This window comes from Heterodontus francisci, chromosome X (assembly GCF_036365525.1).
Source record: "Heterodontus francisci isolate sHetFra1 chromosome X, sHetFra1.hap1, whole genome shotgun sequence".
Lineage (NCBI taxonomy): Eukaryota > Metazoa > Chordata > Chondrichthyes > Heterodontiformes > Heterodontidae > Heterodontus > Heterodontus francisci.
The window spans coordinates 7,575,564-7,600,432 of record NC_090421.1 but is presented as its reverse complement, the minus strand read 5'-3'; the positions used below and the strand labels follow the sequence as shown (position 1 = coordinate 7,600,432).

The window sequence follows — 24,869 nt, the reverse complement described above, 5'->3', positions numbered from 1 at the left end:
TCCGTAAGTTTTAAGGTACTTGTGGATAAGGATAAGAGTAGTCCTCGGGTGAAGGTGCTAAATTGGGGGAAGGCTAATTATAACAATATTAGGCAGGAACTGAAGAATTTAGATTGGGGGTGGCTATTTGAGGGTAAATCAAAATCTGACATGTGGGAGTCTTTCAAATGTCAGTTGATTTAGAATCCAGGACCAGCATGTTCCTGTGAGGAAGAAGGATAAGTTTGGCAAGTTTCGGGAACCTTGGATAACGCGGGATATTGTGAGCCTCGTCAAAAAGAAAAAGGAAGCATTCATCAGGGCTGGAAGGCTGGGAACAGACGAATCCCTTGAGGAATATAAAGACAGTAGGAAGGAACTTAAGCAAGGAGGCAGGAGGGCTAAAAGGGGTTATGAGAAGTCATTGGCAAACAGGATTAAGGAAAATCCCAAGGCTTTTTATACATATATAAAGAGCAAGAGGGTAACCAGGGAAAGGGTTGGCCCACTCAAGGACAGAGAAGGGAATCTCTGTGTGGAGCCAGAGGAAATAGGCTAGGTACTAAATGAGTACTTTGCATCAGTATTCACCAAGGAGAAGGACTTGGTGGATGATGAGCCTAGGGAAAAATTGGCAAGTCATGCTGCAGCTGTACAGAACCTTAGTTAGGCCACACTTAGAATATTGTGTGCAATTCTGGTCGCCACACTACCAGAAGGACGTGGAGGCTTAGGAGAGGGTACAGAAGAGGTTTACCAGGATGCTGCCTGGTCTGGAGGGCATTAGCTATGAGGAGAGGTTGGATAAACTCGGATTGTTTTCACTGGAACGACGGAGGTGGAGTCAGTTACTAGGGGACATAGGTTTAAGGTGCGAGGGGCAAAGTTTAGAGGGGATGTGCGAGGCAAGTTCTTTACACAGAGGGTGGTGAGTGCCTGGAACTTGTTGCCGGGGGAGGTCGTGGAAGCAGGGACCATAGAGACGTTTAAGAGGCATCTTGACAAATACATGAATAGGATGGGAATAGAGGGATACGGACCTCGGAAGTGCAGAAGATTTTAGTTTAGGCAGGCGTCCAGATCGGCGCGTGCTTGGAGGGCCGAATGGCCTGTTCCTGTGCTGTACTGTTCTTTTGTTCTTTTTACAACTTGCGTAGTATGATAGATGCATAACTTGCTGTTTTTGGTCTCCTGAAGATCAGCGCAGTGCGTTTGCCAAGAGAGTCCACCAACCAGGACAGACTGAAGGGATTTGGTTATGCTGAGTTCGACGATGTGGAGTCACTGATGAATGCTTTGAGTCTCAATGAAGAGGTATAACACATGTATTTCTCTTAGTATTTTAAAGATCAGTTATTTTACTAAAAACCTGGAGGATGACGTCAAAAAGTTGTGACTTTAGTTCTCCAGAAATGTCCTTCCAAGTTTCTTGTCCCACTGACTTAATTTTGTATTGAAGCTATTCAGGAGTGCACAATGCTCTTGGTACCAGATGTTTGCTGGTTTTTCATGCAGGTGAAGCTTTCTTATTGTTTAGTATTTTGGTGTAAACTTACAGCTTTATTTCTATTACCAGCTCCAAGTTACTTAGATACACTGTAAGCAGCAGTGGCAGCACCCCTGCCCCCCCCCCCACCCCCAACAACCATACTCCCAACAATGTCAGCACTGCTCCATTCACAATCATCCTGTGCTTACTGAGATTTAGCCAATTTTCATTCCACCTCAGAGTTTTCCTCCTATTCCATGGTTTCCTATCTTAAATTGCTTCTGTGGCACGGTATCAGAAATTTTGCTGAAATCAGAATGCATCATATCCACCAAATGCCCACTGTTAGCAAGGTCCCTTATTTCCTCAGAGGCTCCAAAAAAGCCATGGTGACTCCCCCTTGATATACATTTCTATATTGGTATGATACTACCTTGTACTTTACCCGCAAGCCAAATACTTGCAGGTTGATAGGTAAATTGGCCATTGTAAATTGCCCCTAGTGTAGGTAGATGGTAGGAGAATAGTGGGGATGTGGTAGGAAATATGGGATTAATGTAGGACTAGTATAAATGGGTGATTGTTGGTCGGCACAGACCCGGTGGGCCGAAGGGCCTGTTTCAGTGCTGTATCTCTCTATGGCTCTATAATAACTGAGACTCATTGAGCTGTATTATCTTGGGTTGTCCCCAGGCCTTTTTTTTTTTAAGGATAGATAATCTTTGTCAGTACACTCAATTCTTGCGATTACCTAAAGAAAATGGCATGGGTAAGACTGCTTTTGCGGGCTGTTTTTCTTGGATGAAGTTCATCTGGGTCTTGTGGCTTGTCTTTCTTTATCTTCATCAGCCTTTCATTTCCTCCAAGTGAAGCCTGTCCAGTATAGTTTAGTTTAGTTTCGAGATACAGCACTGAAGCAGGCCCTTCGGCCCTAGGTTTTCCTGCCCCAGAACTTGTCCCATTATTGTAGGACTTTGAAATCTTCCCTTCTCCTCTCCAGTCGTGCTTCTCCCTAAATTGTCCAGCTGATACCACTGAGAGTAATCCTTAGTTGACTTCTGTCAACGTCTTAGGCCTTAATCTAAAGTCTTAATTCCTCAAATACGCTCATGACTTCCATTCTACTCATTCGTGCATGAATCTGTTTCTACAGGCTTTCTTCCATTTTCAGAAGCTTTTCCCTTAATGTTCCTTACTCTGGTATCTGGGAGGCAGTGCACCATTCCCCACAATTCCCAGTCCCCTATGCTTATGGCTAGTATTTTTTATGGCCTGTGCTGCATGGTGCTATGATGTTGCTCTTGATTACAGTCCTGAGTGCCTCAATCCTTGTTCTTGTGTTTTGAGGTCTGTGGACAAGTCCAGAACTCCAGGGTTTTCCTGCACAGACTCATGTGGTCCTCTTTATCACCCTCTCCCTTTCTCCCCCCACCCACCCCCCAGCTTCACTATTTATTTGCTCCTGACTTCTGTGTTACTCTCGCCTGAATTAATTAGAACTAATTCTCATTTTCTGGCCTGGTCTTAAAAATTCAGGCCCACTCTGAGTCAAACTCCTGTATGTCATTTCTTGAGATATGGTTGATTGTGTTGTACAAAATGGCTGAATTATTTCTCGAATTTTACAAGATTATTGGCAGCATTCATGTTTGTGATGGGAAATTTCCAGTTAATATGCTATGTAATCGTCCTAAATGTATGCTTTTAGCACCATCTTACGACCTTTTCATTCTTGCACTTAGATGTTGCAGAACCGAAGAATAAGGGTGGACATTGCTGATCAAGCTCAGGAAAAAGGTGTGGTTTATATATTGTAAAGGGTAGCTCACCTTCTGAGATGTATTGAATGTTCCATGAGAGAATATATCATGACTAGTATTGAAATTACAAGTACTTCTGGGAGCTAAATCTAATAATTTGCAATTAGTTATGAGCAGGTTATGATCAGCCTACAGATGGAGAAATATATGGTGTCAGTTATTTGCTGGCTGTGACATGTATTCCTTGTAACACTAGTGTATTTTCTGTTGAGATATTAAAAGTAAATATATTTTAACTGCCCAGAAAAGCTCATCCAAACTGCTTTCTGATGTCACTTTGCTTTTATGATGTGACTTGTATTTTCACCAATATTTCTTCAGAGTAGATCACAAGATGAAAATTTCAAGTTAAATGTTTTTCTAAAAATAAAATTGTTTGGAAATGATCATACTATGAAACCATGTTTTTGAACATTCTCAAATCAAATACTCGATCGATAACTAACTAAATTATATAATATTGTACTTTGACTTTGCTCTTGGCCAGTGAATGAAGGACGGACCTAAAAATATTTGTACTTCACGGCTCACTGGACCGGCAAATATAGAGTGGAAATTGAAAGGGCAGTTCTGAGAACTCCTTGGACTTGATATTAACAAAATGGCTTCCCTCTCCACTTTGAACCTAGAAAGAGAATCGGGCAGGGGAGGAGATCGGGACAGAATTCGTGACGCGGAGATGGAGAGTGATTGGAGGGCTAGGCCAACGACTAACAGCAACGATGATTATCCATTAAGAAGAATGGAAGATTCATTTGGGGACAGTAAGTTCATCAAATTATTTAATGTTTTTACAGGCTGAGGCAATAGGTTAGCATACTGCCCTTACCCCTGTAGTGCTGGGTGTCAGATTGTATACAAGTGCCCCCCTCCCTACCCTGCTGTCGGGGTCTTGTGTGAAATTCCAAGTAAGCATTAGCCCATTACACACACTTCAAAATAAGCTGGCAATATCATTCTGATACCATATTGATGACTGGTGTCGAGCTGGGGCATAGTGGAGGGAGTGTCACCCAACTACTGGATGTGCCTGGGAGCATATAATAGTGACACCAGGTGCCAGAGTGGAAAAAGTATGCAGCCTCTGACATCACTCACCTTGATTAGTACAATTTTTTTTTGTCAACAGCAGCTAAATATATAAATATTTTTGCAGAAAAGTTGAGAATATGGGGGGGTGGGGGGTGGTAGCTTCTATAGTGTGAGGATGTAGGCAGTGTACAGAACAAAATAAAAATCAGGCCAATACGAAGCATCAAAACCTTCTGGCTTTGGATTAACTTTTTTCCTTTGTGGAAATGGTGTTTGGCCGGACTGTACTCAGGAACTGTTACCTGATTTTTATTTACCAGCTGTATGTCTCCTTTCAAGTCATGGACTTTCCGTATCACATTCTCAGATGAATTTAAAACAAAATATTTTCCTAATATTGAATATTATGAAGTACAGTGTGGGTTACAAGATGACTGGCATTAAGTCAGTCTTTCGGTTCTGCTCACGTTATAAACTGCTTGAGTTTTGCTATGCCGCTCTGAATGTTTATAAAGATCAACAGAAGAATAAATTGCTGCCTTATAACTCAGTGATGCATTGAATTTTATCATATGTCATCTTTTTAAGTGTTAATTTGAGTTAGTGCTTGGCAGAAATTGGATTGAAAGCATCTGTAGTGTTTCGTATGTGTAATGAAGTGACCTTTCAGATGGAAGGTTGGCAACATTTTTTTGTAATGACCCCAGGTGAGAGGAGTAGTATGGCATTAGTGTAAGGGTAATAAAGATGAATGACTTGAAAGCTTAAAGATGCTTTGAGCTACGGAATAAAGATCTTGTGCAGTGGTAGAGTATTACCATTCTCAGGAGCAGGAACAATACGATGTGTAGTTCAGTAATCAAACTGTCGGACAGTGCAGAATTTGCAAACTTGCAGCATGTGTTGACTAGCTTGGTGTGGTAGGACACAATCTCATCCTGCATTCCTCAGGCAGTGCAATTCTTGTCTGCTGACAGAATTTTCTACAAGAAATTTTCAAACAATATATGATGATCCCCATGGAGATCGCAAACCAAAAGAATCCAATCCACCAACCAACCCCAATTTAGAAAAAAAACCAAACTGACACAATTTCACTTTTATAAATTTTACTTTTAACACTCAAACCAAAACCAACAAAACTTAAACATGAAATAAAAACAAGAAATGCTGGAAATACTCATCAGGCCTGGCAGCATCAGTGGAGAGAAGCCGAGTTAACGTTTCAGGTTAGTGACTCTTCTTCAGAACAATATATAATTAAAACTTAGCTCATGTTTAACAGTTAAATCACAGTTTAGATTGAAGATTACATGTTAATTATCAGATGCAACAAAGATATAGATCTCAATTTTTCTGGATGGTCTTCTCAGCAAAGATAGCACCAATTATAGCCACTAAGTCCTTCAGATCTTTGAACTGTTCAAATAGATCTCCCGATCCTGTCTTCCAAGATGCAAATGCCAATTTCCATTCGTTGGCAGTTTCCTTGCAATCTGAACTCCACTGATGCCATCTCCACCAAAACTGTACACCCTTGTGGAACTTCCATAGTGTCACAACAGTCCTGATGGCGTAGTTCCACTGGTGTCACCTTAACTAACACTTTAATTCATCGAAAACAGCTGTAGCAACTTGTATGTGTTGAGGGCCAGCTCTGAGCAAACAGGTTCCAATGACAGCAGCTTGTTTTTTTTTAAACACCCACACATTGCTGCTTGCTTCCACACACTCCAGAGTGATCTTGTAAACTGAAACCTGAGCTCCAGACACATGTCTCTGGTCGCACCTCTGATCATAGGACTGATTGTTTTAACTGGTTTCATCCAGTTGATTTCCCCAGAACTGAAGTTTTCAGTTTCCTTTTCCAGTTAATGACTCTCAGAAAAAACTTAAAATCCCAAAGTCAGTGTCGATGAGTCCATTCAACAATTCCGATGTTCAGATAGCAGTCTGCACACTGACTCCATCACCATGTGCTTTACAAAATCTGTAACGTTAAGACAAAATGTCAAAATTATAGAATGGTTCTCTGAATGCAGCTTATTTCACCTGTGAAAAAGGCATTTATAATCAAGAAGGTACAAAAGTTCCACAGATTTGAGGTGTGCTGCTGAGTCTGGACCAGCAGAAGATATCTGTAGATACATTCACTCTGTGAAATGAGTAATGCAAAACATGAAATGCCACAGTACTTTTTCCTTCGGAGTGGAATAGAGTTTACTGAGAATTTGGCTTATTAAAAGTTCCTGGCACACAACCTATCTTGTTTTCCTTCCCTGTCCTGTCTGCCCTTCCCCTAAATCCCAATTTCTCCCACCACCCTACAGCTTCTCTTCCACATCTTTCTCCCAACCCCCTCACCCTCTCAAAGTTCATCTCTTCTATGAAGCTTGGGTAACAGTAAATGGCCCTTTTTTCTTTGGGCACAGTTCCTCTCAACAGGTGTAGGACAGAGGAGTCAAGTGATGACCCTTGATCTTTCAGCTGTCCAGTTGCCTTATCTCTAACTCTTGTCTCGTGATCCTCAAACATGTCTGCCTTCACCCTGCTGTCTCGGAGCTCAGCATTTGTATTATTTTGCTTTTTGTCTCAAAACTCATTGAATCTGTCCAATTGAGTTTCAGGCCTGCTTGCAGCACTGAGACTGCCCTGGCTAAAGTCATGAATTAGAACCTCTAGCACAGCAATTATGGCACTTTATCCCTTCTTCACTTCTTCATAGCGGTTGGCATGGTTGGCCATGCTTGTCACCAGCGTCTCTACTCTGTTGTTCAGCTTTATGGAACTGCCTTTGCACAGTTCTCCGAACTGTTCCAACACGGTTAGCACGTCACCATCAGTGGCTTTATTTCGATGTCTGTTAGTTTATCCAATGCATATTTCTCTTTCTTCCCCCCCCCCCCCCCCCCACCTTGCCCCCACGCTCAATTTGTAAAGTATCTTGGCTTATTTTCTGCTGGCCAGCTAAAACAAGTGAAAAATGACAGATTCAGAAATGGCAGATTGTACAGATCAGGACTCATTTGCACATGGTACTCCTTATTAGTTGAGTTCAGTATAGATATGATGTACTACAACTGCTAATCACCTACTCCACTAATGCATGTACAACACTTCCAGCTTACTGTCTTGCACATAGTACAGTGTTGAGACATTGCATATCCCTTATTTAAATTTTTCATGCGAATCATTTATCTGCATTGATTTCCATTTTCAGATTTTAAAGATAAGCCTTCTTTTGGTATACAGTTTCTTGGAACATTTAACATTTCCAGCTCCTGGTTTTGCAGGAACTAGAGACCGTTACGAGTCCCGTGACCGGGATGGTCTTCGCCGGGATGGAGACAGATACAGGGATGAGAGCTTCCGGGATCGTGGGTATGAAAGAGGTGAGTTCACTAATGCTTACAATTACAGGATAAACAGTGAAGAACCTGCCCTCCCAGTATGTTGTGAGCCACTGTTTGATGCACAACAGTGAATTAATATTGAAAAGCAATCATCTTGATTATTGGGTGTACTAATTTGAACACTAAAATAAAATTAGTATGTGCACTCAATCTAAATTAGGACTGTGACCATCCACTTTGGCAGCATATTAATATCACAGAAAATACTCATCAGGGGTTTGTTTAAAAATTCTCAGTTCTCTCAAAGCCTAACAAAGTCCTGTTTTGGTGGAAATTTCCATAAGCATACTAGATAAACACATTGTGCAGTAAATTCATTTGAAAGGGACTCAAAGCTGTTTAAATTTGTATTTTCCTTTTTGGTTGGTTCTTTGGTCAAATACTCTAAATCAGGTATTGCTGTATATGGCCAGCTTCAGCATGTACGATATCTCTCACTGGAAGAGTCAGTCTAACCTGCATCTAACCATTGAGTAGAATATTACATCATTTACAAGCTACTTTAAAGGGGGAAATACACTTAAAAGGAACTTAGTTTTTTGACGTAAATAGTCTGTATAAATTGCCAATCTATTTTAAACTATGTCCATTATTTGCTATTGTGCTGTTGCTTTAAGAAAGTGGGTTTCCTATTTATGAACCAGGGGTCTGTTTATAGCACAGTGCTGGTACATAATCATTTCCTAATGCACACGGAATGCATTACACTAAGACTGGAGTAAAGCAAACCACAACACATGTTTTAGAACACTTGGAGGAAAGATGGCTTGTGAGTGCAATCATATCATTTTTCACTTTATTTTTTTTAAATATTTGTTAAATTTAAGCCAGTAATTGGCTGCAGTGCTCAAAACCGAAGGTTGCTGCACATTGGATCCGGAGGTGTAGTTTGCCATATGTTGCACTTTTGAAAATGTTTAAAACAATACGTGAAATGGGTACAGACTGGAACACTCAGGTTTAAATTGAACTGTGTGGGAGGCTCCTGGCACTACAGGGCAGTTCTGGGGAGGAGTTTTGTCATTCTGTGCTTTGAGCTGTGTAAGAGTGTCTAATTCTACAGAAGTTCATTCTCCTATGTTTTTAAAAAAAAAACTACATTGGAACCAGCAGATTTTTTACGTACTGCTGGGGAAGTTCTGACCAGTGTTATGCTATTGTTAACTTGCAGTGGGATAACAAGGAACTTATTCTGAGATTACTACATTATAGATACATTTCGGTTGGTAAAAAGCTCCTTTTGATTTAAAGTGAACCATTATGCTATCTGGGCTGATGCCTTTCACTAATTGTTCAAGACCGAGAAACGGCATAAAGGCAGCTCGCTGTATTTAGTGCTTCTTGGGATTGTGGCCCATTAATAGAGTATAAGGAAATATACAACATTTAGAGATATTGGGTGGTGTTATTCCACAAGTGAAGCAGATTGCATAAATTGTGATCAACAGATGTTAAGTGCTCAAGAGTTTTCCTGCAAATGAGGCGTTTCTTAGAAATGTATGTTCTGTTGGTTACCAAAATATGAAAGGGGTACTGCAGTTTCCACTGAGGGCAGAGTGTAAATTAAGTGTATTGTATTGGTTATGCAAGTGAGTAAATGTGAGTTTTTGCTTTCATATGTGGAAATAAATTTCTCCAAGTGATAACCTGTTCAGTAACGATTGAGAAATGTCTAAGAAGTGGTGAATTATTTTGTAGGCACCCGTCGTGTATTTGGCAGTGGCTTCAGAAGAGATAATTATGATGACAAGCGGAGTGATGATTTCCGAGGTGGTGGTGATCGTTACAGTGACCGCTACAATGATGGATTTGACCGCTTTGAAAGAAGAGATGACAGGAGAAGTGACTATGGCTCAAGAGATGAAACAAGGCATGAAGATAGAGGTAACTGATTTCTATTACTAAAGGAAATGTTTTCATCAAAAAAGTAATTGCGATAACCTTGCAATAATTCACATTGCATTTTGCATCTTTTCCCAGTAACACTGAGCTTATGTTGAAGCTAAATGTTAAAATTATCTGCATGTGTCATCTTACGGGTGGGTGTCTTGTGCATAATGTGATTGTGCACATTAAACTTTCCTCATTCACTTCTGCCGTGATGGATGCTGACTCCTTGATTTTTGATGCTATACTGAAGTAACTTGGAATATACTGCTCTTCTCCTCCTCTGGCCAAAGTCAGAATGGTGGTCTACAAACATGTGCACTAAATTGTTATTTCAGTAACTTAAAGTGCACCTTCACCCTGTGATTCCTGTCCCAACTGCGTTAAACATGAGATTATCACATGGTGAAGGTCACATTCTACTTCTCACTATAACGCTGCTGATTTTGTATGCATTAGCAATTTGGTGTTGCTAGAGAAATCGACTGAAAACATCTCGCTACAATACTGCTTTGTCTCCAGTCATCGAAGTGTCTGAATATATCGCTGTTTTGTGATGTGTGCAGTATTTTTGTTGTTTTTGTGATGTAACTTTAAACTCCAAGTAAATCTTGACATTTTTGAATGCAGTTAGTAGGCTGGTGATTTTCAAAAGGAGCGCAAAATGTGCAGCGTACTTCTGATTTGGACTCTTGTGCGTCAGGGACTTTTTGATTGAATTTGGGATTGTGCAGTGTTTTAACCATTTTGTGTTTATTAAATTGTACCAATAGGTCCAATGCAGCGACCTAAATTGAACCTCAAACCTCGCAGCATTCCAAAGGAAGAGGTTGTCCGAGCTCCTCCTGCACAGTCATCTGGAAGATCTGCATCCATATTTGGTGCTGCCAAGCCAGTAGATACAACAGCTAAAGAGCGAGAGGTTGAGGAGCGATTGAAAAAAGAGCAAGAAAAGTATCAGCGGCAAATAGAGGATCAAGAAAGGGGGATTAAAGGGGTCAAGCAGCCAAGGGAAAGGTGAGCGAGTGGATGTGGGCCCAAGCTTTTTTTTTTCTGGATAAATAATAAGGGGCGGCACAGTGGCGCAGTGGTTAGCACCGCAGCCTCACAGCTCCAGGGACCCGGGTTCGATTCTGGGTATTGCCTGTGCGGAGTTTGCAAGTTCTCCCTGTGACCGCGTGGGTTTCCGCCGGGAGCTCCGGTTTCCTCCCACAGCCAAAGACTTGCAGGTGATAGGTAAATTGGCCATTGTAAATTGCCCCTAGTGTAGGTAGGTGGTAGGGAATATGAGATTACTGTAGGGTTAGTATAAATGGGTGGTTGTTGGTCGGCACAGACTCGGTGGGCCGAAGGGCCTGTTTGAGTGCTGTATCTCTAAATAAAAAAAAATTAAAAAATGAAGCTGGTCAAATGGGTGTGCGCATATATTTTACCAGAAAAGCCAAGACCTGAGAAGAACTTATTTTACCGAAATGCAGCATAACTTTTTTTTTTGGAAGTGCACCTTTATTCTAGCCACTCAAATAATTCATCTTGCAAACCTCTGGAAGCTTGACATCCAATAGTCAGAAGCATTTTACACCATTTTAAGGCAGTATTGCTTACATGTGTTTACATCTTATGAAAGCACTAATTTTGCAGCATTTATAGTGCAAGCTATGTGGAGTGCTGGTTTATTCAGACTCCGCCTACAGTTCACGTGTTCTTGAGGTTGCAGAGGCAACCAGCTATTAAATATGGATATTCAGTGCCAGAAGGTCAACTGACAGCACTCTAATTTGCTCACCAGCATGGCTTTTTAAGCTTTCAAAGGGTTTAAATTGCATTGATCTCAACTTGGCCTTCTCTACTGTCATGCAAGGTAACCTAATTTTCTGATCCATATTTTGAATTGATACTCTTTGACATACATCTGTATGCAACCTATATCTTACCATTTCATAATGGTTCACTAATGTCCTTTAGGGAAGGAAATCTGCTGTCCTTGCCTGGTCTGGCCTACATTTGACTCCAGACCCACAGCAATGTGGTTGACTCTTAAATGCCTTCTGAAATGGCCTAGCAAGCCACTCAGTCGTATCTAACCGCTACGAAGTCAATAAAACAGAATGAAACCAGACGGACCGAGGCACTGGAGACGGCAATGGCAAACCTAGCCCTGTCAACTCTGCAAAGCCCTCCTTGCTAACATCTGGGGGCTTGTGCCAAAGTTGGGAGAACTGTCCCACGGACTAGTCAAGCAACAGTCTGACATAGTCATACTCACGGAATCATACCTTACAGACAATGTCCCAGACACCGCCATCACCGTCCCATGGTACGTCCTGTCCCACCGGCAGGACACCGCCAGCAGAGGCGGTGGCACAGTGGTATACAATCGGGAGGGAGTCCCCCTGGGAGTCCTCAACATCGACTCCAGACCCCATGAAGTCTCATGGCATCAGGTCAAACATGGACAAGGAAACCTCCTGCTGATTACCACCGACTGCCCGAGCTCAGCTGATAATCAGTACTCCTCCATGTTGAACACCACCTGGAGGAAGCACTGAAGGTGGCAAGGGCACAGAATGTACTCTGGGTGCAGGACTTCAATATCCATCACCAAAAGTGGGTCGGTAGCACCACTACTGACCGAGCTGGCCGAGTCCTAAAGGACATAGCTGCCAGACTGGTAATGCGGCAGGTGGTGAGGGAACCAACAAGAGGGAAAAACATACTTTACCTTGTCCTCACCGATCTGCCTGCCATCGATGCATCTATCCATGACTGTATTGGTAGGAGTGACCACTGCACAGTCCTTGTGGAGATGAAGTCCTGCCTTCACATTGAGGAAAGCCTCCAATGTGTTTGGCACTACCACCGTGCTAAATGAGATAGATTTCGGCAATGCAAAACTGGGTATCCATGAGGCGCTGTGGGCCATCAGCAGCAGCAGAATTGTACAGATTGTACAATCTGTAACCTCATGGCATGGCATATCCCCCACTCTACCATTACCATCAAGCTGGGAGACCGACCCTGGTTCAATGAAGAGTGCAGGAGGGCATGCCAGGAGTAGCACCGGGCATACCTCAAAATGAGGTGTCAACCTGGTGAAGCTACAACCCAGGACTACTTGCGTGCCAAACTGCGTAAGCAGCATGCAAAAGAGCTAAGTGATCCCATAAACAGCGGATCAGATATAAGCTCTGCAGTTCTGCCGCGTCCAGCCGTGAATGGTGGTGGACAATTTAAACAACTAACTGGAGGAGTTGGCTCTACAAATATCTCCATCCTCAATGATTGGGGAGCCCAGCACATCAGTGCAAAAGATAAGGCAGAAGCATTTGCAACAATTTATGATCCATCTCGGCCTCCTCCTGAAGTTCCCAGCATCACAGATGCCAGACCTCAACCAATTCGATTCACTCTGCGTGATATGAAGAAACGACTGAAGTCACTGGATACTGCAAAAGCTATGGGCCCGGACGATATTCCGGCAATAGTACTCAAGACCTGTGCACCAGAACTTGCTGCGCCCCCAGCCAAGCTGTACCAGTACAGCTACAACACTGGCATCTATCTAGCAACTTGGAAGATTGCCCATGTATATCCTGTACACAAAAAGCAGGACAAGTCCAACCTGACCAATTACTGCCCATCAGTCTACTCTCAATCATTAGTAAAGTGATGGAAGGTGTCATCAACAGTGCTATCAAGCGGCACTTGCTTAGGAAAAGCTGCGCAGTTTGGGTTCCGCCAGGGCCACTCAGCTCCTGACCTCATTACAGTCTTGGTTCAAACATGGACAAAAGAGCTGAACTCAAGAGGTGAGGTGAAAGTGACTGCCCTTGACATCAAGGCAGCATTTGACCGAATATGGCATCAAGGAGCCCGAGCAAAACTGGAGTCAATGGGAATCGGGGAAAACTCTCCGCTGGTTGGAGCCCTACCAAACACAAAAGAAGATTGTTGTGGTTGTTGGAGGTCAATTATCTCAGCTCCAGGACATCACTGCAGGACTTCCTTAGGGTAGTATCCTAGGCCCAACCATCTTCTGCTGCTTCATCAATGACCTTCCTTCAATCATAAGGGCAGAAGTGGGGACGTTCACTGATGATTGCACAATGTTCAGCACCATTCGCAACTCCTCAGGTACTGAGGCAGTCCGATAGAAATGCAGCAAGACTTGGACAATATCCAGGCTTGGGCTGATAAGTGGAAAGTAACATTCACACCATACAAGTGCCAGGCAATGACCATCTCCAACAAGAGAAAACCTAACCATCTCCCCTTGATATTCAATGGCATTACCATCGCTGAATCCCCCACTATCAACATCCTGGGGGTTACCATTGACCAGAAACTGAACTGGAGTAGCCATATAAATACCGTGGCTACAAGAGCAGGTCAGAGGCTGGAATCCTGCGACGAGTAACTCGCCTCCTGACTCCCCAAAGCCTGTCCACCATCTACAAGGCACAAGTCAGGAGTGTGATGGAATACTCTCCACTTGTCTGCATGGGTGCAGCTCCAACGACACTCAAGCTCAACACCATCCAGGACAAAGCAGCCTGCTTGATTGACACCCATCTACAAACATTCACTCCCTCTACCACCGACGCACAGTGGCAGCAGTGTGTACCATCTACAAAATGCACTGCAGCAAAGCACCAAGGCTCCTTAGACAGCACCTTCCAAACCCGCGACCTCTACCACCTAGAAGGACATGGGCAGAAAATGTATGGGAACACTACCACCTGCAAGTTCCCCTCCAAGCCACACACTAACTTGACTATCGTTCCTTCACTGTCACTGGGTCAAAATCCTGGAACTCCCTTCCTAACAGCACTGTGGGTGTACCTACACCACATGGACTGCAGCGGTTCAAGAAGGCAGCTCACCATCGCCTTCTCGAGGGCAGTTAGCGATGGGCAATAAATGCTGGCCTGGCCAGCGACGCCCATATCCCATGAATGAATAAAAGAAAAACCATTCATAATTCAAATGTATTGCAGAAATTAAAGCTGTTTAGTATTAAAGATCTGCTTTACTCTTGTGCTGATAAAAAGCAAAAGAAAAGTCCAATAAATATTGATATTGTGGCTCAAAGAATGATTTATATCTGATGAATACTGTTTTACTATGACATTTACATAGTTTGCAAGTGGGTTATGGCAGTACAGAAGCTGTGTTGATTCAGGGCACATGGAAATATGTTTCGATAATATACAGTTGAGCTCGATAATATACTGCCTATCCTATGCTGGTGGGGTGGGGGCTACTAACATCTGCATGGAACAGAGGGTGTTTTAGCATGTCTGGCCAGAGGGATGATGCTTCAGTTGTCCATAGCCATTATTTCGATTGACCAATATAGTTAGCACAGTGCCCTCACTAGTGAAATGTTACTTTCATGTGTCTGCACTGTTGCCCTTATCACTTGATTGATTATATAGGATTTATCAGTTAAATCTGCAGATTTCACTCTAGTAGCAAAAAAGTAATCAACTTTTGCTTTGTATTTAGAAAAATGATGTTGAAGGTATATGCAGCAATTGAGAACCCTATTCACAAGTTAACTTAGTTGTAAATTACTCTTCTCCACTAGATGCTTGTAACATTTTAAAAAAACATAGCGGTGAACAGAACAGTTTTTGTTCCTATTTTAAATATTTTTGAGTCTGCGTTGGTTAGCTAATACCAAAGATACCTGTAGTTTGTTCCCCTCGCCACCCCCCCCCACCCCCCAATGAAGATTCTTCAATTAGAAAAAATATACTGGGGATTATTGGGAGGGCAAGGTTTGCTGGATAACTCTCAACACTATGTAATTGGTGATACCTAAGAATAAGAAAGTAGTGTTTGTAAGATTTTGCTGGCATGTTAAAGGGTAAATTTCATGTTTTGCACCCTGCTGGAACAGCAGTTGGAAGAATTGCAATCTTTTACAAAGTTTTGACAAAACGGCAATTTTAAAGTTATGTGGAAGAAATGTCTAGACATACTTTCTTATATTCTTATGTACATGTTTCCAAAGAGCAAAGGATGAGTTGACACCCTGAATTTTGTTTCTATTGACTTAACTGACTGTTAACCAACTATTTTAATCTTAATCAACATGTAAACCCTGTGTGTTGGTGCCATTTAGTGATGTACCTTGGTTCAATGTAGGCATCCAAGCTGGCGCAGTGAGGATCAAGTGGAGCGTCCAAGGATTGCCAGTGATTCTTCACAACCGACTGATACCAGTGTTTCTGCAGGTCGAGGTAAGACGTAACTTTTGCATTGGGTATTTAAAAGTTTGTGTGGATGAACATTGAGTTATTTTGAGAGTTTTTGCTTTGTAAGCTCTTTGAAGATTGGCAGATCTGAAGTGAGTGCCCAGTTAATACATTCGTGCATTTTTTTAAACACTGTTTTACATAATTGAAAACCTGCCCATTGCACTGCAGAACTTGAGTAATGCTTCTATATAATCTTCTGTTTAATGTGCATTTGTCAAACTTGATGACGATATTACACAAGTCATTTTGTCAACCATTCAAAGTGTGTGTCACAGTTGCAACTGGTTGACTTGAAACATTTTCATAAACAAAAACTTACCAACAAGTAGGGCATCTTATCAATTAGCAAATAGCAAGCAGATGCAAAAATTATCAATTAATCAGTTACCTATAAAACAGCTCAGAGAAACGGGGTGCAGTGAAGTGGCCGGGCAGGATACTGTAATAATGTTTGTGACAACACATGAAAACATTAATGTATAGAAATACTTTAAATTAGCCCACACAATTGTGCATATGCTGCTGGAAAGCTATCAATCATTTTTGTCCTCTGGGAGACTGGGGCTTGAGTTTTGTTCCTTTTTCCCAGATTTTGTTCTATTCAGTTTGGCTTTTATTCACTATTTTTCTCCCCTCAGCGTATCTTAAGTGCAGGACCAAGCAAGGCTTAACCTGTGGGAGGATGATTAAGGCATAACTGTTATGGCATTACAGGTATTAATGAAAATAGCCCCCTTCTGCAATAAAAATTGCCATGGCTTGGCCTGGAATCTAGGCCCTATATCTGTGCCTGAGACGTTCTCTGATGTTTATTACTGGGCTCTGTGCACTTTGAAACCATCCCAGTCGTGAGTGGAGCCCTACCACCAACTGCTCCCCAGGGTAGCCACATAGCAGGAATACTGCTGCTTCCAGCACCCCTCTGGCAGCCTTCACACCAACCCGGCCTTTAACTTGTGGGTGCCTCGGTTTGAGATTGCTGTTGTTCACTCTCTGGGGAGGAGGTTCAGCTGCTCAGATGCTGATCATGCAGATCCGCACCCTCAGGCTTGAGCTCCAGTTATTCTCTGGTGTCTGCCACCATTGGAAATGCAGGTCCTAATGACCACGTGTGACTCCCACTGTCAGCCTGCCCCCAGCTGCAAGAAAATAGCAACAGGGTTCTCTGGATTGCAGACACGGCTGGGATGTAGGTGCAGCTGATAATGCACCCAACTCACATTTGTCAGCCCTACCATCTTCCTTCTGCCAGCCTGATAAACTTGTCACATGCTCCAGTTTGGGAACCTCTGCCTTAGTTTGTGTAAGATGTAACCAACACAAAGTTAGAACATGCTGTAGTTGGAGAAATTTCAGTTGTGTCAAGCATATAATATGCTGCAGTTAACAGTATAACGTAAATTTATGTTCTAGTCACTTTTGATGTCGGACATTTTCAGGAAAACTGATGTGAGATCTGGTGTAGTCGGCTTCAGGAATCAGGAACTGGGCCTGTATTCTCTCGAGTTTCAAAGAATGAGAGGTGATCTCATTGAAACTCACAAAATTCTTACAGGGTGTGTCAGGGTAGATGTGGATAGGATGTTTCCTCTGGCTGGTGAGTCCAGAAACGGGACAAAGACTCAATAAGGGGCAGGCCATTTAGAACCGAGGTGAGGAAGAATTTCTTTATTCAGAGGGTGATGAATGTGTGGAATTCTCTACCCCAGAGGACTGTGGAAGCTGAAACTTTGAGCATGTTCAAGACTGAAATCGATAGATTTCTGGATGCTAATGACATCGAGGGATATGGGGATAGTGGGGAAAAATGGCAGAGGTAGATGATCTGTTTGAATGGCAGAGCAGGCTCGATGGGCCGATGGCTTCTCCTATTTCCTGTGTTCCTAATCAGAAATGTAATAATTACAGGAGGTTTGTTGTTTTGGGTACCAAAGGACAGTGCATTTTTGGTAGGCAGGTTATTTGAAGTGGTAACCATTATATAAGCTCCAGTTCATTGGTAATTTAATAAGTTGCAACTTTGTAGCCAGTTCTAACAAAATTCTTAGTTGAAATCTAACCAGCAAACAAAACTTCCAAATCCATGTAAAAGTATGAGACCAACTTGAATTTATCCATGAGTGTTTTGTGTTTGTTTGATTCAAACGTTTTTAGGTCATCTTTGAAGGATTAACTGATCAGATGCTAAAATTGTCAGTTTACCTTCACTAAAACCTGTTATAAACTGTATATTTTTAAGATAAAAGCAAAATACTGCAGATGCTGGAAATCTGAAATAGAAACCAGAAATGCTGGAAATACTCAGCAGGTCTGGCAGCATCTGTGGAGTGAGAAGCAGAGTTAACTGGCAAATGTTAGAAATGTAATAGGTTTCAAGCAAATAAAGCGGGGGTGGGGCAAGAGTTAACAAAAGAGGTGTTGATAGGACAGAGGGTCGCAGAGAATTAATTGACTGGAAGGTTATGGAGCGAAGGAAAACGGTATGTTAATGGTATGCTGAAAGACAAAATGTTAGTGCAGAGGGGGTGTTAATTGGCAGAAAAATGAACAGCCCTGGCCCAAAGCACAAACATGGGAAAAAAAGTGGGTAGGCACATGGTTTAAAAAAAGGAAGGATGAAACAAACTAAAATAAACAACAAAAAAATAATAAATAATAGAAGAAAAAATTAAAAGGGGGGGCCGTCATGCTATGAAATTATTGAACTCAGTGTTCAGTCCGGCAGGCTGTAGCGTGCCTAATCGGTAAATGAGATGCTGTTCCTCGAGCTTGCATTGATGTTCACTGGAACACTGCAGCAAGCCCAGGACAGATATGTTGGCATGAGAGCAGGGGGGTGTGTTGAAATGGCAAGCAACCGGAAGCTCGGAGTCATGCTTTCGGACTGAGTGGAGGTGCTCCGCAAAGTGGTCACCCAATCTGCGTTTGGTCTCCCAAATGTAGAGGAGATCACATTGTGAGCAGTGAATACAGTATACTAAATTGAAAGAAGTACAAGTAAATCGCTGCTCCACCTGAAAGGAGTGTTTGGGGCCTTGGATAGTGAAAGAGAGGTGGTAAAAGCGCAGGTGTCACACCTCCTGTGATTGCAGGGGAAGGTGCCGTGGGAAGGGGACAAGGTGTTGGGGGGTAATGGAGGAGTGGACCAGGGTGTCGTGGAGGAAACGATCCCTTCGGAATGCTGACAGGGGAGGGGAAGATGCGTTTGGTAGTGGCGTCACGCTGGACATGGCAGAGGCTGATCCTTTTGGATGTGGAGGCTGGTGGGGTGGAAAGTGAGGACAAGGGGAACCTTGTCGCAGTTCTGGGAGGGAGGGGAAGGGGTGAAGGTAGAGGTGCTGGAAATGGGCCGGACACATTCGAGGGCCCTGTCAACCACAGTGGGGAGGAATCCTTGGTTAAGGAAAAAGGAAGATATATCAGAAGTGCTGTCGTGGAAGGTTGCATCATCAGAGCAAATGCGTCGGAGATGGAGAAACTGGGAGAATGGAATTGGGGTCCTTACAGGAGACGGTGTGAAAAAGTGTAGTCGAGGCAGCTGTGGGAGTCGGGCTTATAATGAATATTAGACGGTCTATCCCCAGAGATGGAGACAGAAGTCAGGGAAGGGAATGTCGGAGATGGACCAGGTGAGAGAAGGGTGGAAATTGGAAGCAAAGTTTTCCAGTTCAGGGCGGGAGCAGGAAACTGCACCAGTACAATCATCAATGTACCGGAAAAAGAGTTGGGGTAGGGGGCTTGAGTAGGACTGAAACAAGGAATGTTTGACATATGCCACAAAATGACAGGTAGAACTAGAACCCATGCGGGTACCCATAGCAACACCGTTTACTTGAAGGAAGTGAGTGGAGTTGAAGGAGAAGTTGTTCAATGTGAGAACAACTTCAGCCAGGCGAAGGAGGGTGGTGGTGGATGGGGACTGGTTGGGCCTCTCTTCAAGGAAGAAGCGGAGAGCCCTCAAACTGTCCTGGTGGGGAATGGAGGTGTAGAGCGATTGGACGTCCTTCGTGAAGATGAGGCAGTTGGGGCCAGGAAACTGGAAATTGTCAAAATGACATGGGGTGTCAGAAGAGTCACGGATGTAGGTGGAAAGAGACTGGACCAGGGGAGAAAAGATGAAGTCAAGATAGGAAGAAATTAAGTTTAGTGGAGTAGGAACAGGCTGAAACAATGGGTCTGCCAGGACAGTCCTGTTTGTGGATTTTAGGAAGGAGGTAGAAGCGGGCTGTCCGGGGTCGTGGGAACTTCATTATGGGCATCCAATCTCACTCTACCTCCACGCCCCACCAACTCCCACAGCTACCTCGACTACACTTCTTTACACCCTGCCTCCTGCAAGGACTCTATTCCATTCTCCCAGTTTCTCCGTCTCCGACGCATCTGCTCTGATGCTACCTTCCATGACAGCGCTTCTGATATGTCTTCCTTTTTCCTTAACCAGGGATTCCCCCCCACTGGTTGACAGGGCCCTCAACCGTGTCCGGCCCATTTCCCGCACCTCGACCCTCACCCCTTCCCCTCCCTCCCAGAACCGTGACAGGGTTCCCCTTGTCCTCACTTTCCACCCCACCAGCTTCCACATCCAAAGGATCATCCTCTGCCATTTTCGCCACGTCCAGCATGATGCCCTACCAAATGCATCTTCCCCTCCCCTCCCCTGTCAGCATTCCGAAGGGATCGTTCCCTCCGCGACACCCTGGTCCACTCCTCCATTACCCCCAACACCTTGCCTGCTGCCCACGAAACCTTTCCCTGCAATCGCAGGAGGTGTAATACCTGCCCTTTTACCACCTCTCTCCTCACTATCCAAGGCCCCAAACACTCCTTTCAGGTGAAGCAGCGATTTACTTGTACTTCTTTCAATTTAGTATACTGTATTGTCTGTTCACAATGTGGTGGTCTCTACATTGGGGAGACGAAATGCAGATTGGGTGACCACTTTGCAGAGCACCTCCGCTCAGTCGGAAAGCATGACTCCGAGTTTCCGATTGCTTGCCATTTCAACACACCCCACCCTGCTCTCATGCCCACATATCTGTCCTGGGCTTGCTCCAGTGTTCCAGTGAACATCAATGCAAGCTCGAGATACAGCATCTCATTTACCGATTGGGCATGCATTTCAGAGCATGACTGGCCCCCCTTTTTATTTTTGCTTTTATTTTATTTTAGTCTGTTGCATCATTCATTTTTTTGTTGTACCATGTGCCTACCCACTTTTTTTTTTCATGTTTTGCTTTGGGCCAGGGCTGTTCATTTTTCTGTCAATTAACACCCTCTGCACTAATGCTTTGACTTTCAGCACACCATTAACATACCATTTGTCTTTGCTCCATGATCTTTTAGTCAGTTATCCTGTGACCCTCTGTCCTATCAACACCTCTTTTGTTATCACTTGCCCCACCCCCGCTTTATTTGCTTATAACCTATTACATTTCTAACATTTATCAGTTCTGATGAAGGGTCACTGACTTGAAACGTTAACTCTGCTTCTCTCTCCACAGATGCTGCCAGACCTGCTGAGTATTTCCACCATTTCTTGTGTATATTTTTAAGAGTTGGATGTTTTACAACTCTTGATTCTTGTTGCCTGAATAGACACGAACTGTACACTTAATTGCAACATTGACTGTAGTGAAAACAAAACTGGCAAATGTATGCCATTACAATGACTGACATGATCTGCACAAGGTAATTGCTTCATTTCTGTAAACTAATGTTAATTATTGTGTTATCTGAAGCTGAAACTCATCCTCTGCTGTTTTTTCGTACATGCTTCCTAATTGTTTTGGGACTTCAAAGATAGAAGAATGCAGTTACAAAGCCACATAGGTAAAGCTTTGGCTTTTGTGACCATTTTATTTAGGCGATCCCAACTCGATGCATGTCAAGGTTGCCATCTGTTTTACTTTGCTAGAGATGTAAATATGACAGTTCTATTGGTATGCAAAGACCATACCTGGAAGTTTCCTTCAGGACTTGTTTGTCCATAATGTTGGTGGCAAAGGGTAGAACCATGCCTCTAATATTTGCTGCAGTGTGTGTAATGAGAAGGCCATATTTAGTAGGCCAAGTAGAAATACAGGAAGGGAGAGAGGGAGATGGTTCTGCTTCCTCTGCAAAATAAAAACCTTTGTCCATTCCATATCCGGATGTTCCTGTGTAGTAAATTTGCATTGCACAGAGCAGTCTCTGCCCCGTTATGATTTACTACTTGTGTTTTCTCTGCCACCATCATGCTGTTTCAGTCAATCAGATAATTAATATACAGCAAAGCATGTTGATTGCCATTGATTTAAAAAAAAAATTGTAGGCTTGTGAAGTAATATTTCCAATAATATGAAACATGAACATTCATACATATTTATAGAGTTCATAAATGTCAGCATCAAGTTATTAAATTTGTTTTAATTTTTTTTAATCAGCTGTTTTTCTACCAAAGTAAATCGTTTTCTATCTCTCTCAAGCTACAGTTAGGAGAGAGAGTGAAAAGTCATTGGACAATGATATGTTCAGCAAAGAAGAGGAGCCACAGTCACCAGTGTCCAAATCGACTAAACCAGACCAGCTCCCACTTAAGATTGTCCCTGCCCCTCCACCTAAAGAAAATGCCTGGACAAAGAGAACAGTTGGAAGTTCCAGTAGTAACCAGAATGCTGAGGCAGAGGTGACAGCGCCTCTTTCACCTACTAGTGCACAATCAAGTAAACCACTCAGGTAAAGGGTACAATTTCCAGAACAAATCTGAATCATTCTCGTAAAATGGGGGACATTTGGAATCTTGAAAATAACTTGGATTTCCCATCAATTAAAAATTGTGTGTGTGAGACACATTAGGATAGGATTGGCTTCAGCTGTACATTGTGAGCAACGAGTCTGTTGACACTCTGTGTCAAGGTTTTGCTTTTCTCTTTTCTTGAAACTTAAACCGCTTTACTGCCCTAAATGTTGCTCCTACATTTAAAGCTATTCAAATAAATGTGGTACCAGTGAAGGCATCCATTTTATATTCCTCCATTGCATGTTTTCTTTACTTCTGTAATACCCATTATAATTTGAATATGTGGTGTAGACTGTTTATTTGTAAAAACGAAGTTAAAGACAGTGAATTTAAAATGTACTGACCGTTGTCTTTTCACTTGCGTTTAATACAGTTCATCAAGTGGTAAAGCTGGCCTAGTTTCACCTACACATATGAATACGAAGACAGCATTTAAGGGTATGGCAATAAATGTTAGAATATTGACCTGAAATTTAAAACCCTAGGCATCTGTCTCTAGTTATTATGAATATTAATAGTTTTCAGAATCAAAAAAGTAATGAATAATCAGTTCTTCGAAATAGATAAATGGCTGGCTCATATGTTGGACTGTCAGTGCTCTGGTTTCCTTCTCTTGTCAAGCAATTTTATTCTCTGGGAGAGCATTGCATAATTAATCACATTGCGAAATTTGGGGAGTGTATTTTAAAAGCAGTTGACTGCAATGAAAATTATTTTGGATGGCTTGTCCTTTTGACTACATTTTAATTTACAAGCTTTGACATTGGTACTGACATTGATGAAAGAGGTGATGATCACCTTTTTTCTTGTCATTCCTGAAGAATAATCCTTCAGTGAACTCTAGGTATAACTATATAAATGAGAAAATCAAGCAATACTTTTGTGATGATGAAAGCCACATTATACTACATTGGTGTGCTCCTGTTTAAAAGTCTGCCTGCCATTCAAGTTTACAGGAACCCTGAATAGTATGGGGTTCTCATTGTGACCACATTGAACTCTAGATATTCCCACAAACACTTTGAATACATAATTTCTGAATAATTACTATTAGAGACACTTGCTAACAATTTGAAAGCTGTATTTTCAGTATCCCTCACCCACTGTGCGGCAGGGAGTTCCTGGAGAGAATCTTGCACCAAATGCATCTGTTAAAACCAACCACATCTGCTACTTTTTGCTAACAGGCAAGCACCAGGCAATCTGACCTGGTGTACTGCCAAGTCCTAACAAATCTCTACTGGGTCTGGTTACACTGAGGAGCAGCTGTGATGGGACTGCAAAACACCAGATCATGAAACCTTTTCACTGTAATTTGAGGAATAAAGATGATAAATGATAGTTGAGCATTTTAATTGATGGCTCAATGCATTTCGTAAGTGGAAATTTGAGATAACTGGATAGAAAAGCTTTTCCCACTAACTGGAGATTAATACAGTCTGATACAACTTATATTAGATGACGCAAGTCAAGTATCAGTGGGCTGACCTGCAGTAAAAAGAAAATTTTTATCCACAGCAAGGAATAATTTTTAATTATAAATGAGCAAACACTTGGGCACATGTTTCAGTTCCACTCCACTTTAGGCAAGGGAGTGAATTTTCTCTTCAGAACTGAACTTTCTAACAGTTGCCCTAGGTAGACGTATGAAGGTATTCTGCACTCCAATCTAATTTGGGTTCTGTTGTTTCTCTGGTTAGATGAACCTTTTCTAAATTATTGATTGAAATAGAACTTTTACGTACGTTACAAAAATTTACGAGGCATTTTTATATATAATTTTAGATGATAAAACAGAATCTGAAATAAAAGACAAAACTTCACCCAAAGAACGTGGTGGTTCAAACAGTGGTATGAGTCGAGGACAGAGTGATGGCATAAACAAGGAGCGAAGGAAGGAACCAGACAGGTCTGTCTTCCAGATTTGTGTATATCTTTTTTTCACCCTGTCAAATCAGAAGATTTCATTTGTGTTTTTAAGGACAGTTCCAGCTTAAGCTCATTTGTGCCACAGGTCCCTGATGTCAAAGATTTGTAGGAATGACATTAATTTGTAAAATTTGGTTTTGATATTGGGACTTTTACATTGTGTCTTTGTTTTACTGTATGGTATAACGTCAGTAGAAATGTTGCTGCTCACATTTGTTCCCTGGCACCAAACTTTGACCATTGGAAATAGAACATTGCCAAACTGTGCTCTGGATT

General features: G+C 42.4%; 1 protein-coding gene across 3 annotated transcripts in view; it reads left to right on the top strand.

Moving 5' to 3' along the window:
* Positions 1-24,869, top strand: part of eif4ba (eukaryotic translation initiation factor 4Ba) — a 54,335-nt gene that overhangs the window by 24,610 nt on the left and 4,856 nt on the right. For 2 of the 3 annotated variants that reach the window (XM_068024766.1, XM_068024763.1), the window contains exons 4-13: positions 1,177-1,293; positions 3,211-3,265; positions 3,918-4,052; positions 7,614-7,712; positions 9,432-9,617; positions 10,394-10,637; positions 15,774-15,868; positions 22,351-22,600; positions 23,038-23,102; positions 24,450-24,573. In XM_068024766.1, coding sequence (XP_067880867.1) covers positions 1,177-1,293; positions 3,211-3,265; positions 3,918-4,052; positions 7,614-7,712; positions 9,432-9,617; positions 10,394-10,637; positions 15,774-15,868; positions 22,351-22,600; positions 23,038-23,102; positions 24,450-24,573 — 1,370 coding nt within the window. The remainder of the gene's footprint in view (positions 1-1,176; positions 1,294-3,210; positions 3,266-3,917; positions 4,053-7,613; positions 7,713-9,431; positions 9,618-10,393; positions 10,638-15,773; positions 15,869-22,350; positions 22,601-23,037; positions 23,103-24,449; positions 24,574-24,869) is intronic. The other variant, XM_068024764.1, reaches the window with a different exon arrangement.